The sequence below is a fragment of the Trachypithecus francoisi genome, unplaced genomic scaffold, assembly GCF_009764315.1.
Source record: "Trachypithecus francoisi isolate TF-2019V2 unplaced genomic scaffold, Tfra_2.0 Lachesis_group0, whole genome shotgun sequence".
NCBI classification, from domain to species: domain Eukaryota; kingdom Metazoa; phylum Chordata; class Mammalia; order Primates; family Cercopithecidae; genus Trachypithecus; species Trachypithecus francoisi.
Window position 1 is genome coordinate 135,488,012 of NW_022681453.1, and position 15,041 is coordinate 135,503,052.

At 51.0% G+C, this 15,041-nt stretch overlaps 2 protein-coding genes across 4 annotated transcripts in view; one reads left to right on the forward strand and one right to left on the reverse strand.

The window, feature by feature from the left end:
• DLEC1 (DLEC1 cilia and flagella associated protein) overlaps positions 1-638 on the forward strand; it is a 67,886-nt gene extending 67,248 nt beyond the window's left edge. The window contains exon 37 of the mRNA XM_033212038.1: positions 28-638. Within this exon, the coding sequence (XP_033067929.1) occupies positions 28-151 (124 nt within the window). The 3' untranslated portion in view covers positions 152-638. The remainder of the gene's footprint in view (positions 1-27) is intronic.
• On the reverse strand, positions 442-14,941 carry ACAA1 (acetyl-CoA acyltransferase 1). 3 transcript variants are annotated; one of them, XM_033212041.1, is made up of 12 exons: positions 14,568-14,941; positions 14,295-14,388; positions 11,697-11,754; positions 9,664-9,743; positions 9,335-9,377; positions 7,005-7,103; positions 5,502-5,582; positions 4,228-4,418; positions 3,886-4,065; positions 3,551-3,606; positions 3,290-3,435; positions 442-854 (listed from the first exon to the last, which is right to left on the reverse strand). In XM_033212041.1, the coding sequence occupies exons 1-12, from the start codon at positions 14,736-14,738 to the stop codon at positions 779-781; spliced, it is 1,275 nt and encodes a 424-aa protein (XP_033067932.1). In that variant the 5' UTR covers positions 14,739-14,941; the 3' UTR covers positions 442-778. The 3 variants fall into 3 exon arrangements, with proteins under 3 accessions (XP_033067932.1, XP_033067933.1, XP_033067934.1); XM_033212042.1 differs by lacking the exon at positions 3,886-4,065; XM_033212043.1 differs by lacking the exon at positions 14,295-14,388 and having other exon boundaries at positions 14,568-14,697.
• Positions 14,942-15,041: the final 100 nt, after the last annotated feature.

The following is a 15,041-nucleotide window of genomic DNA, read 5'->3' on the forward strand; positions in this document are numbered from 1 at the left end:
ACCTCAGCCCCCACGTGCTCCCCACAGGAGTAGTGAGCTGTACGAGTCCACGATGGTGGTGGAAGGTGTGCTTGGTGAGAAGTCCTGCACCCTGCGGCTCCGGGGCCAAGGCTCTTATGATGAGAGATACATGTTGCCTCACCAGCCCTGAGGCTCCGCCCCAGCCCTCAGCCCTAGGCCCCAGCTGGAGAATAAACATTGCCCAGGGATTAGGAGCATATCTTCAGCACAAAGACACAGACTTGGGGACCTCTAGGCAGCTCCTGGAATGGAAGAACCCCCTTCCACAATGGTCTCAGCCTAGGCCTTCATGATACGTCCTCAGAGCTAACACAAAGGATAGGCCCCACCACAGTAGAGACCACCGCATTGAGAATCACTACTCATTGCATAGCGCAGACCAGTATGGCAAAATTAGCCTTGGAAAAAAAACACAGCCACTAAGATAAATTCATGCAGTTTTACTATGCCCATTGCACTTCTCATCCATGAATTCGCCTTGCCCTAAGAATTAACCATGGCCTTGTGGCCTGGGTGACCCAGGCTGCTTTTGTCTTGCACAGCTAAAGAGGTTCTGATGCGTGGCTCAACACCCTACCCACTCCTATACCATGTCATCAGTGTTCACATTTTCCAAATGAGTTGAAGTGCCTTGATCTGTCCACTGCCACCACCACCAGTGCTGAGTTTTCTCACGTGGTTTTGCTTCTGTAGTGTTGCTGCCTTGCTGCTACAGCAGCAGGACTGTCTGCGTAGCGCCTCCAGCCTGGGACCTCACTCAGTTCCCAGGGTATTCAAAGACAGCAGCGGCTCCCATTCCAGTTCCGATGCACATGGATACCACTCCGTATGCCCTATGAAAACAAAACTTAATTGGCTGGGCAAAGGCACCCATCAAGTTACCTCCAGACCAGGCTGAGCCAGAAGGACTTCATGGACAAGTAGGATGCAAAACCATCAGACCAGATCTGTGGGCAAGCAGTACCCTGGCCTCCCACTTGGGCACACACACGGTGGCAGATGCCCACTGCAGGCTAGTATCCCTTTCAAGGCTGGCCCTCAGGGAAAACAGGGATCATACCCCTACATCCTCAGTTCAGGGTGTTTCTGTGTGCATGTTCTCCTCCCCAGGGACCGATCATAATCCCAAAAGACACAATTCCAAACACAATCATCCCAAATGTTGAAATCCTGGAAGAAAAAAATCCCTAAAGTCTAAAATCCTGAAAATCACAATCCTAAAAGACCAAAATCCAGAAAATATAATTCTGGAAAAAATAATTTGGAAGCCTGGCATGGTGGCATCTACTTGTAGTCCCAGCTATTCAGCAGGCTGAGGCAAGAGGATCACTTGTGGCTAGGAGTTCAAGACCAGCCAATATAGCAAGACCCCCATTTTAGAAAAAAACTTTTTTTAAAAGATTGATTTAAAAGATATTTACATTTTTAAACCAGGTGCAGTGGCTCAAACCTGTAATCCCAACACTTTGGGAGGCTGAGGCAGGTGGATCACGAGGTCAGGAGTTCAAGACCAGCCTGGCCAACATGGTGAAACCCTGTCTCCACTAAAAATACAAAATTTAACTGGGTGTGGTGGCAGACACCTATAATCCCAGATACTCGGGAGGCTAAGGCAGGAAAATTGCTTGAACCCAAAAGGCAGAGGTTGCAGTGAGCCGAGATCACACCACTGCACTCCAGCCTGGACAACAGAGTGAGACTCCATGTCAAAAAAAAAAAATGTACATTTTTAAAAGCAGACTTATTTGAGGAACAAAAACAACAGGACACTTCACAGGCTACTTTACACAATAAACTAGGCAATAATTACAAATTTTTGCAGGCATAAACACTCAAGTATGCTAACAATAGTCACAGGAGTATAACAATTATAAACAGACAAACTGTATTCATAAATAGGTTAAAAAGCAAACTGTATAAATGGCTGGTAATCGTGTGCACCCAGCTTTATAACTGCAGTCATATGAATACCATGAGGGACAACCTATGTCTTTTAATGAGATTGATCAAAAACTGACGGAGCCAGGCACTATGGCTCACACCTGTAATCCCAGCACTTTGGAAGCTAAGGTGGGAGGATCACTTGAGCCCTGGAGTTTGAGACCAGCCTGGACAACATAGCAAAACCCTGTCTCTACAAAAAATACAAAAAATTAGCTGGGTGTGGTGGCACATACATATAGTCTCAGCTACTTAGGAGGCTGAGGTGGGAGGATTGCTTGAGCCAGGCAAGCAGAGGTTGCAGTGAGCCTGAGATGGAGCCACTCCACTCCAGCTTGGGCAACGGAGTAAGACCCTGTCTCAAAAAACAAACCAACCTGGGATGGGTCAGCACTGCATAAGTAGTCACCCAAAGAACCAAGATCTTGAGAAATTTTATCTTTCACAAATGCAGGTGCACAAACAGCACACTTCTTCATTTACTGAGGAAGTTTCAACATTTTTATGTACATGCACAAGGCTTACAAAGTCAATGTCATAATGCACTTTCATGGAATCAGATTTCTGATGCCCAAGGCAGAAAGTGTGTCCCAGCTCTGAGAGAGACAGTTCACCTTCTGCATTTGTTCTCTCCAGGGCCCTAGGCAATTAGATGGTGCCTGCCAACACTGAGGGCGGATCTTCCCCACCTGGTCCACTCAGATGCATACTCTAACCTCCTCTGCAAACACCCTCACAGACACACCCAAAACATTACTTTGTCACGTTTCTAGGTATTCCCAAAATTAAGTCCATTCCTTGTCAACTTAGCACCCATTCACATCTCCTTAAACCATACTTAATTTCCAAATAAAGACAATAACAAGGTAATGGTTACATCATATTAGTTACATGGTGTAACTAATATGATGCACTATTCTACATATGGTGGAAATTGCACTAATCCCTTCTCTAGAATTCATAACATGAATTCAACATTAGGATTTCAACATTCAGGATTTTAATCTTTTCAGATTGTGATTTTGTGGGATTTTAGACAGTAAGGATCTTTCTGCTTGACTAGTCAAGTATAGAAGTAAGAAGGAGGTAAAGAGTAGAATAAGGAGTTTGATCTGTAACTGAACAATCAAGATAACTCACTACCTTTGGACCAGCCAAGACCTTAGGGACTTTGATCTTTTGGGATTTCAACATTTGGGATTACGGCGCTCAGGACTGTGTCTGTCGAGATTATGATCCAAAGCCCACCTACCTCTATCCCCTGCCCTTCAGGTGCCCTGACTTGGGTATCCCCCCCATGACCCCACTGCCAGGAGCAAAGCCTTACCTCTTCCCACGGCGCTTCAGCTCGTTGAGCAGCGTGATGACCTGCCGTGCCCCAGTGCAGCCCAGTGGGTGCCCTAAGGCCACTGCACCCCCCAGAGGGTTCACCTTCTCAGAGGGGAGTCGTAGCTTCTCCACACAGTAGGCAGCCTGGAAGGAGGCAGATCATCAGTTACAGCCCTCTTACCCCTCCCCTGCACCACGTGCCTGCTCACTCCACCTCAGCTCTCCAGGGCCAAGGCAACATTGAGAAACAAGGGCTCACCTGGCTTGCAAAGGCCTCATTGATCTCGAAGATGTCCACGTCACTCACTGTCAGCCCTGCAGGCAAGGTAGAGACCTGAACCGACACACTGGCAGTCTGCCTCCCCTGGGACCCGCCCCACCCATGGGCCTACAGGCTGCCTGGTATGTGTCTCTTCCAAAAGGTGAGCCAGTCTCAGCTGTGGGGTCAGGAAGGGCTTGGAGTATGGGACACTAGCCTGCCCCACCTCCACTCTGCAGCACCCACAGGACCACCCTCATGGCCCTGGCAACAGCATGCAGGGCAGCTGCAGGATCCAGGTGGGACCCAGATACGATGTGAAGGAGCCACCTTACCTGCTTTTTGCAAAGCTATAGGGATGGCGTAGGCAGGTCCGATGCCCATGATGTCAGGTGGGACCCCAACCACTGCATAGGACCTCAGGACCCCAAGGATGGGAAGGCCCAGCTCTTCTGCCTTGGACCTCCGGGCCAGCAGGATGGCAGCTGCCCCATCACTCACCTGGCTAGAGTTTCCTAGGGGCAAATTGTTGGGGTAAGAAGGCATCGGGTTGGGGCTGAGGAGATCCCAGCCCTCCCACTTCTACTTTGCAGAGGGGTCTATTCCAGGTTCCCAGAGTACAGCACCCAGCATGGCCATGGCCTCCTTTCTCATACCCCTCCCCGGACCAGTCTCACCAGCTGTGGTAGAACCATCCTTCTTGAAGGCAGGCTTCAGTTTGGCCAGGCCCTCCATGGTGGTGCTGGGGCGGATACCCTCATCCTGGGTCACAGTGATGCTCCTCTTGGTGCCCTTGTCATCATGGACCGTGGTGGTCACAGGCACAATTTCAGCTTGGAAACAGCCCTTGCTCTGGGCTCTTGCTGCCCTGCCAGCACCATGGACAGCCAGGCTCAGCTCCCTTGGGGTTCCCTTCCTCCCTGCCGCCAACCCCTATCCATTTGGGTAGATGCAAGCTTAGGCTGCTAAATTCAGGGTCATGCTGGACTTTGGGGGAGCTCTGAGGGCATGGCCAAGGCCTTACAGGGCCTACTTCACCATCAGCCCTAGACCTCCAGATTGTGGCCAATCCCAGCCTCAAAAGGGGCAAGGGTGTTTGGAGGTGGTGCCTCCACTTAGAGCCCTTTGTCTGAGAGGGACTAAGCCTGCTTGGCTCTCTCTGCTGAACTGAGGATGGAACCCCAGAAATATTTGTGCTGGGTTCTGCCAACTTTTCTGCTCAAACTCAACAGTTCGATGTCATCTACTCCCCCGTTTCCACCTATTTAAAGTGACATATACTAAACTACTCATGTATTTTTTATTTAAGCAGTTTTAAAGCACAAGGTATTTAAGGGTGACCCTTGCAAACATGTGCAGCATATTAAGTGCCCAGGGACATTCCAGTGGAAGGAATCTAAGGCTTCCAACACATTTTCAAATGGTTATGTGACCCAAAGTGGCTAAGAATCACTGCCTCAGGGAAGCCAACCTGGCCCAGATACCACTCCTGCTTTTGCTGTCCTCTCTCTGGACAGACAGGACTTGCCAATCTTAGCCTGCCTGAGCCCCTGGGGTTTCTCTGATATCATCCCCAGTTCTTGCCTCAGGATGCTGCCACAGACCCAGCATGGTCCAGAAGCTAGGATGCCAGGGTCCCTAACATTGCTGGCCCCACACTCCAGGCTACAATGTCCAATCTGCAAACCACAGCCAGAAAAGAACAGAGGGGAAAACTGAGGCCTAGCTAGGGCAAAGTCAGGGTGAACAGACAGTAATAGAACCTGAGTACTACCAACTCACAGTGGCCCTGACACTTCCCACTTCCCACCCCCAACCTGGGTGGCACGAGGCCTGGAAAGCACTCACTGCCCAGCGGTAACTACAAAACGGTGCCACTTCAGACCACTTAGGATAGACTCAAAACCTCACTCTCCAGCCCTTTAAACATTTCTCCCCAAGCAGTACTCACTTCTGCTGGGAAGCCAGGGCAAAGGTATCTTGCTTCTCCCGTGAAATGCCAAACCGCTCAGCCACATTCTCAGAGGTTATCCTAGAACACAAACAGCAGATAGTGTGGGCATTGGTCTGATAGCCTAGAGGAAGGGACCAGGCGGCTGTAGAGCTGTGCTTAGAACTCTGGATTCCCAAGGCTCTAAGCAGGAGAGGATGTAAGGGCAGTCCATGACACACAGTAGTGATGACTCAGGATATGGTACAGCCTGTCCTGAGGGTGGATATAAAGGCACAGATAGGGAAGTCAGCAATGCTGGCCAGATCCTGAGAAGCTCATACACCAAAGAGACTTCCTCCAAGAGATAGGGCAGCCTGCATGGGGGCAGTTGCAGAAAAGAGTTTGTTCCCTGGGTGAGCTGCCTCAGCGCAGGGGAGAAAAGGAGCAGGGGAGGGTTTGGGTGGGGGCACTAACTGGCTACTCCTGGCCAGCTTCTTCTATGCCTGAAGGAAAACTGCTGCAATGTAGGGAGATGAGGACTCCCAAATCTCCTCCGGAAAGGCCAAACCTAGGCTTCCTGGTCACCTTGGCTGGGGTCTATGCTTATCCTGAGAACCTAGAGCCACAGCTAGGCCTTCCAGCCTGGGCTTCTGGCTTTATAGGCTTCCCCTGAAGATACAGTATGTGAGAGAAGCCACGGCACTGCCCCTCTCCAAGCCTTAGTCTCCTCATATATCTAGTGGATCCAGGACTCCCTGGCCCACAGACCCTGGGGATGGCCCAGAGGCTCAGAGAAGCTAAGGTGTTCCATACAAATGCCACATACTTTTCTTTTTTTTTTTTTTGAGACAGAGTCTCGCTCTGTCACCCAAGCTGGAGTACAGTGGCACGATCTCGGCTCACTGCAACCTCTGCCTCCCAGGTTCACGCCATTCTCCTGCCTCAGCCTCCCGAGTAGCTGGGACTACAGGTGCGCGCCACCATGTCTGGCTAATTTTTTGTATTTTCAGTAGAGACGGGGTTTCACTGTGTTAGCCAGGATGGTCTCGATCTTCTGACCTCGTGATCCACCCACCTCGGTCTCCCAAAGTGCTGGGATTACAGGTGTGAGCCACCACACCTGGCCAAATGCCACATACTTTTCATGTTGCACCTGACAGGGCACAATTCCCCCCACCAGCATGTTCAATCATCACAAGCTTCCCACTGCCTTCTCAACTTTCTAGGCCCCCAAGGCTTTGGAGTGGAGCTACCATCGTCCTTCCTATGACTGAGCACCTCAGTGTAGGAGTGACAAGGTAGGTGATGTTTGGAAACTCGGGGGCACAGAGAGGACCTGGGGGCTTCAGGAAATGGAAGTCAAGGGCAACATCAAGTGTCACCCCCAAAGTCCCTGCGGAGCAGACCATGCCCAAAGGAAGGATGCCAAGGCTTGGCACCGCCAGCCGAGATGATAAAGTTCCTTGGCTCCCTGCTCCAGGCTGAGAGGGCACAAGCACACAGAGCTATGGGAGCACTCACCCCATAGGAATCAGGCAATCTCTGGCCTTCTCCTTCTCCATCAAGCGTGAAGTAATATTTCCAGGGTTCCCTCTGTCAGCCAGGGACATGGACTCCACCCTGGGGAGGAGGAAGAGGAGAAGGTAAGGTGAACTGGGCTCTAGCAGGACTCCTCCAGAGATAGCTGAACACTTGGCAAGTGCTAGGAAATAGCCAGGGAGCCCTAGGAAGTCCAGTGGGCCTCTGGGAGCCACAGGCAGGGCACCTGGCCAGCAAGGCCCAGCTGTGAGTACAGGGCTACTGAGCCCTGTCTCTATTTCACCCCCCACCCCAGGACATAGCACTGCACAATAAACACTCCTGGGGGCAGGGTTATGCTTCCCTATACAACTGCTAAATCAGCCAACTGGCAATTCCAGAGAAAAGCCTTCTGGTGTCAGCCACAGAGGAGGAAACACATCCACAAGCCAGGACCTGCCCTCAAGGCCCACAAATTCAGAAGGGAGAAGAGACAATTTGAAAGTAACCACAGGCTGGCCGTGGTGGCTCACGCCTGTAATCCCAGCACTTTGGGAGGCTGAGGCGGGTGGATCACGAGGTCAGGAGATCGAGACCATCCTGGCTAACACGGTGAAACCCCGCCTCTCTAAAAATACAAAATATTAGCCGGGCATGGTGGCGGGCGCCAGGGCGGGAAGCTGAGGCAGGAGAATGGTGTGAACCTAGGAGGCGGAGCTTGCAGTGAGCCGAGATTGCACCACTGCACTCTAGCCTGGGCGACAGAGCGAGACTCCATCTCAAAAATAAATAAATAAAATAAAAATAAAAGTAACCACAAAGCTGAGCTCAAAGGACGATCAGACCTGCATAGACAAGGAAGTGCTATGAGCTGAGAGGAAGGAGACGGCAGCGTAGTGTGGTCAAAAAAGGGTTTTGAGGCGATGGGGGACCCTAACGCTTCAAGGGATGCTAACAGATAACCTTGACTGAGTGCTTTTCATGTGCCCAGCACTATTCTGAATTCTTTTCAGATGTTAGAGTGCTTCAGTGTCAGTCACATGACAAATACTCCACAGTGTAAGCTGTTGGTATTACTCCATTTATTCTTCTCAACTTCAACAGAGCTGAGCTAGGTATCCCCATTTTATAGATCAGGAGACTGAGGTCTAGGGAGACTGTATAACTTGTCCAATTGTCACCCAGCCTGGATCCACATTTAAGTAGTCTGGCCTCAGAGCCCACTTCCAACTAGAGTGCCCTGTGCTACATACTTGCTGATCAAAGCCTATGGAGAACAGTCAGGCTATGATGTGGGTGTCAACCCTGGCCCAGATCTTAATATCCTAGTACCATGGTCCTTAACCTGCTTGGGAATCAGATACTCATAAAGAAACTCATAAAAGCTCCAGCCCTTCTCAAGTTATCCACACCACCTTTCACCCAGTAAAATAGAAGAACATGACAGAAATCAAAGGGCAGTGGCCCGTGCCCAGCGAAAGTCCTTGTAGAGTGGTCTTTGGCTTTATTTACAACTGTAGACATAGGTCAGTACAACTCAGTGCCAGCTGCCACAGCCCTGGAACAGGGGCCAGCAATGTGTCCTCTCAAGAAATACTCTAAAGAGGATGCAAAAGGCAGCAGGGGTATTTCAGAACCCTGGGGCTGCTCACTTCCCCCAGCCTGCCAAAGCCCTTACTCCCCTGCCCTCCCAGCACTAGATGCCCACCCAAGCCTGGGCACCAGTGCCCTGCCCTTCCCTGGAGGCACTGCCAAATACAACTTCTGCAGCTCCACTTGCTGCAGCCAACGATGGAGCCACAGTCTAGGTGGAGGTGACAGTGACCAAACCACCACAAATCTCATTTTGTCCCTCACAGCCCATAGGCAGCTGGAAGTTTCCACATTGGTACCAGGGTAGGGAGACAAAGGGACAGACAGCCTAGTAAAATGAACAAACTAGTTATACAGTAGGCAGCTGTCCCTGGCTTTAGAGAACCCAAACTGCAACTTCTCTCTCAGCAGCATCATGAATCAACAAGGGCCCCAAAAGGAAACCCAAATGCTGGATTTTCTCAAAATGCTTGCCCACATTTTCCAGCCTGAAATACTTCCAAGAAAGTAAGCTTTTAGAGGCCAATTCCCCTCCCCTGCTAGTGCTAAGAGGTATGAGTGATTCCTGAGGAGCCAGAGTTGGTAGCCACTCTTAACCTGCATTTGTGAGAACCCACTCCCGGCCAGCTGCCTAATGGGGATGGGGGGAATCCTGAAATGATGGCCTCTGAGAACTCAGATGAAAATTAGTTTTATTGTCACAAGTTGGTTAATAAGCTCCGGCAGAAAAAAATTCTTACCCACAGGCCATGCCAATGTCATAAGACCCATTTCTGATGCCACCTGCAACAAAAGCATTTCATAAACATCCTTTGCCAGAGTCCACCTGTTCTGGAAGCAGTGGAGCCTCTTCCCCACCTGGTCTCTAGATGGGACTCAGCCCCAGCCTCAGAAATGGAAGACCCAGGAATGTTCAGAAAAGGCTTTGGGCAGTGGTAGGGGGCACTCTTGCACTCTTTCTGTGGTTAGAGTCCTCTCAGAAATCGTTATTGCTTGCCCAGCAGACAGCGACTTTGCTGACCCAAACCCACAGGTCCAGGACCAAGGTGCCCACCCAGTCATAACTTACCTGCTATGCTGGCCACTGCCTGCAGCCCCGACGAACACTGTCTGTTGACAGTGGACAAAGGCACAGTCTCCGGGATGTCACTGAAACAGAAGGTGAGAGAGTAGAATCAGCCCCCAATTCCATGCCAGGCTCTCATGGAAAGCAGTCCTATGCTTCTAACTGGCCCCCCTCAAGGGATGTAAAGGGCAGGGAAACAAACCCAGCAGCCCTGCCCCCATGCCAGGCCAGATCCATGGAATGGGGGTGGGCAGCTACTGGACAGACCCCATCTCTGCAGGCACTTGCTCCCCAGGGCCACCAAGCACATTCCCTTCCATTCCTGTGAGTATCTTCAATCAATGACCAAGCACAGCCGAAAGGCAAGGGAAGCCTGTTTGGGCCACAGGGATCCTTCTCTCTCTCCCTTTGAAGATTCAAAAATGAAAACTGTGTATCTCTGTTTCCCCCAAAGAACAGAGAAAAGGAACTGCTGCTAGGACAGAGCACCAGAGCAAAAGAAATGCCTAAAATCTGAGGCCAGGGACCCTCAACCTTACCAGTAATCATATAGCTAACCCTGCACGTTCCCATGGACTCTTGAAAGCCTGATCCCACCTAGACGAAGCACTCTGATGAGAATCATGTGTTCTAACATCCGTTGCTCTGGTAGGTTCCCCAAGACTCTCACACTGGTCTTAGCCCTGGAAGCTAGTAGGGCTTCCCCTCTTGATGATTTACCTGCCTTAGCCAACAGTAAAAAGTCCTAGGGAAATTTCCAGACCTCCTCAGACCCCGAGACTCAGAACCTGAGGGAGTGGAAGCATTCTGGTGATTCTGGTGTAGGGCCAGATTTGGGAGTCTCTGAACTAGTGCCCAGGCCAGGCTCTGCAGAGACTCTCTCAGGTGGATAGCCTCCTGTGCAGCCTGTTTGATCCCTCCAGGGTCCCTTAACTCCCTAGTAGGTAGTTACCATTCCTTCACTCAATCCACCAAGTGTTCACTAAATACCTATTTACCACAAGGCATCACCTGAGGGATGCTGAGATGCTTACAACACTGTGCCCTGGAGGATGCCCAACCAACACACAGAAAATGAATCAACTAGCAGAGACTGAAATAATAGGGCAAGAAGGCAAACCACATCAGAAGGAAGTACATGGCTAGCTACTACTGGAGAGGAAGGGGCTCTCTCATTTTCAGCCTGAGAGCCTGGATAAGTCATGCCAAAATGGTGAGACTGTGTTTGGGCAGGGTTTGTCTTTCTGTCTAGGGTAGAAAGAGGAGGTAGGGCTAGCACTTCAAGGAGACAGAATGACGATATCAGGGAAGACAGTAGGCTGACAGCCGGCTGAACGAAGAAAAGTCAGGGTGAGTAAGCAGCTAGGAGATGAGGCTGGAAGGTAAGTCTGGAGCCAGATTGTAGGGGGCCTTGAACTACAGGCTGGGCAGTCTAAACCTCTCCCAGTTCCTAGAGGGTTTTTGTTTTCCTGTTCCTTCACTAGCTAATGTTCCTATTTATTCTTCTCCATACATCTAGAAGTACAAAGCTAAGCAGTTCTTAAATCTACACACGAAAATAATTTAAGCACTCTTTCCCCTGCAGGCGCTTAAAGGAAAGTTTACCAGGTCTCCTCCTGAGTGTCCCCCTTCCCCATGGTTCTGCCCTATCCCAAAGTCTTTGCTAGTGGGATATGACTGGAGTTAGCTCAACTAGTAAAAAGGCTGAAAGTCACTTTTCAGCATGCTTACTTGGTTACTCACCTGACAAATGAGGGCAGAATCCACACTTACAAAAGGCAAGTGACAACCTGGCTTTGGCTAAAAATCAAGCCACAGAGAACTTCTGCTCCAGTCCCAAAGGTCTTGTGTATCCTGGCTCAGCACTTTAAAGTAGGGGAGAGGTTGAGTCCACAAGAGCAGCGAATCAGGGACTTTGGTTGCCTCATTCTGGTGTCCAACCTTATCCTCCCCAACCTGCAGACTGAGTTCCCTGGGGCCTGGGCCCAGTAAAGCATCAAAACGGCCAACCCATGGCTAGAACTAGAAAAGTTTACCTCAGAAACTGGGCGATTCGGGCCATGATTGCCCCGGCCCCAGGCTGCAGCACATTTCCTGTGGACAATAAACTTCCATTCAGTGCCAGGTGGTGGTATTCTGGGCACTAAGGTATAGCTGTGAAAACCAGAGATGAGGCATTCCAGATCTTTCTTTGGGACACTAGCCCTTGGCAGGCTCACTTGCAGCTCTGGAACATCAGGGTTTGGGGCAGGGAGAGCCAGCCATACAACAGCTTGTCCTGGTCATCCACCAGCTCCTGTCGCTAAGGGTCCCACGATCACTTGCCCACGCACCCAGCTTTTCCACATCAGCAGATATGGGCAGGTTGCCTGCCCTTAAAAGTGAAATGGGAGTTTCTGAAAATGCACATCTCCCCAGGTATCCTCCTCTGAGCCCTGTTGTCACCCCAGAGAGGTAGAACAGTGATTGCTGACCTAGGGGTGGCATCCGCTGGATAAGACTCTTGCCATATCATGTTGAGTATTTCAAGGTGAGGGGTGGGACAGACTGCAGGTTGTGGGGAAAAGAAAGATCAGATTTTTACTGTGTCTATGTAGAAAAGGAAGACATAAGAAACTCCATGTTGATCTGTACTAAGAAACTTTGTTTCTGCTTTGAGAAGCTGTTATCTGTAACTTTAGCCCCAACCCTGTGCTCACAGAAACATGTGCTGTACTGAATCAATGTTTTAAGGGATTTAGGGCTGTGCAGGATATGTCTTGTTAACAATGTGTTTGCAGACAGTATGCTTGGTAAAAGTCATAGCCATTCTCCATTCTCTATTAACCAGGGACACGATGCACTGCGGAAAGCCGCAGGGACCTCTGCCCAAGAAAGCCTGGGTATTGTCTAAGATTTCCCCCCACTGAGACAGCCTGAGATATGGCCTCGTGGCCATATCCCGTGGAAAGGAAAAGACCTTACCATTCCCCAGCCCGACACCTGTAAAGAGTCTGTGCTGAGGAAGATTAGTAAAAGAGGAAGGCCTCTGTTTCCCGCACGTCCCTGGGAAGGGAATGTCTCAGTGTAAAGCCGACTATTGGTTCTATTCTGAAACAGGAGAAAACCACCCTGTGGATGGAGGCAAAATATGCTGGCAGCAATACTGCTGTTACTCTTTGCTACACTGAGATATTTGGGTAAAGAGAAACATAAATCCAGCCTACTATGCACATCTGGGCATAGTACCTTCCCTTGAACTTATTTATGATGCAGATTCCTTTACTCACATGTTTTCCTGCTGACCTTCTCCCCACCACCCTGTTCATCCTGTTCTCCTGCCTAAGAGGTCCTGCCCCTCCACACCTGTGGGTATTTCTCGCAAGGCAGAGACGACTGAGAAAATAAGACACAGAGACAAAGTATAGAGGAAGAAAAGTGGGCTCAGGGGACCGGTGCTCAGCGATCGAGGACCTGCACCGGCACCAGTCTCTGAGTTCCCTCAGTATTTATTGATCACTCTCTCTACTATCTCGACAACGGGGATGTGGCAGGACTACAGGGTAATGGTGGGGAGAGGGTCAGCAGGAAAACATATGAGCAAAGAACTCTGTGTCATAAATAAGTTTAAGGAAAGGTGCTGTGCCTGGATGTGCATGTAGGCCAGATTTATGTTTGACTTTACACAAACATCTCAGTGCAGTAAAGAGCAGTATTGCCGCCAGCATGTCTCACCTCCAGCCATAAGGCGGTTTTCTCCAAACTCAGTAAATAGAATGTATGGTCGGGTTTTACACCGAGACATTCCATTCCCAGGGACAAGCAGGAGACAGATGCTTTCCTATTATCTCAACTGCAAAGAGGCCTTCCTCTTTTACTAATCCTCCTCAGCACAGACCCTTTATGGGTGTTGGGCTGGGGGACTGTAAGGTCTTTCCCTTCCCATGAGGCCATATCTCAGACTATCTCAGTTGGGGGAAACCTGGACAATATCCAGTCTTTCTTGGGCAGAGGTCCCTGTGGCCTTCCGCAGTGCATTGTGTACCTGGTTAATAGAGAATGGAGAATGGTGATGACTTTTACCAAACATACTGCCTGCAAACAAATTGTTAACAAGGCACACCCTGCACAGCCCTAAATCCATTAAACCTTAAGTCAATACAGCACGTTTCTATGAGGACAGGGTTGGGGCGAAGGCTACAGATTAACAGCATCTCAAAGCAGAATTTTTCTTAGTACAGATCAAAATGGAGTTTCTTATATCTTCTTTTTCTACACAGACACAGTAACAGTCTGATCTCTCTTCCTTTCCCCCACACTGCCGGACTCCCCTTGCCGAGATAGTGAAAATAGTAATCAAGAAATACTGAGAGAACTCGGAGAACGGTGCTGGTGCAGGTCCTCCCATGCCTAGTGTCCTGGCCTCCTGGGCCCACCGTTATTTCTCTATACTTTGTCTATGTGTCTTATTTCTTTTCTCAGTCTCTCGTCCCATCTGACGAGAAATACCCACAGGTGTGGAGGGGCAGTGCCCCTTCAAAGGTCAAGGCCAGGGAGGTTCCCCCAGTGAAAACTCGGGGTGGGGAGGTGAGGAGAGCTCTGGACGAACGGAAAAACGGGGAGGGCCCAGCGCAGGGCCTGGGCGGTGCGCTCACCGACACAGATGTCCCCCAGCTCTTCCGGCCTCAGATTCACGTCCTTGAGAACCGCGGTCATGACGGCCGAGAGAAGCTCGTCGGGGGTGGTGTCCTGCAGCAGGAAGAGCAGCCGCGGTGACCCCCAGTGCCCCATGCTCACCCCAGGGAGACAAAGCGACCACAGCTGGATGCGGAGCTGCCTCCGGCGTGCAGGGTAACCAAACATACTAACTGGACCCCAGCCCGCGCTGGCGTCTTCCCACACTCGGCACCCAGACCCTCGGGCCTCACCTTGAAGCCGCCGCGGCCTGCCCGACAGATGGCCGTGCGCCGCCCGTGCACCACCACCACGTCCGCGGCCGAGGCCTGCGGGGAGCCGCTCAGGCAAAGCGCAGCCTGCGGCATCCAGCCGGAACCCGGCCGGCCTGTCAGGTGGCCCAGCACTACCTGCAGCCTCTGCATTGCGCAGCTCAACCCCACAGATCAGCCACCAGTCCCGGAACTGACCGCCGGAGTTAACAGGCAGCCGTCCGCGCACGCGCAGAACCACATCTCAGCCTCCAAGGCTTCAACTCCGCCCACAGCCCTGAGAACAGACGCGAGCGACCCTCCAAAAGTCCCGCCCACCTCCCGCCGCAGCCAACCACAAGGTGAGTCGACCTGGGAACCCGCCCCTCCCCGCCACCGCCTACCGAACCCTCTATAGGAGGGCCCACAGTCACCGCCCAGCCGAGCTTTCCACTCAATGCCCCGCCTACCTTAGCC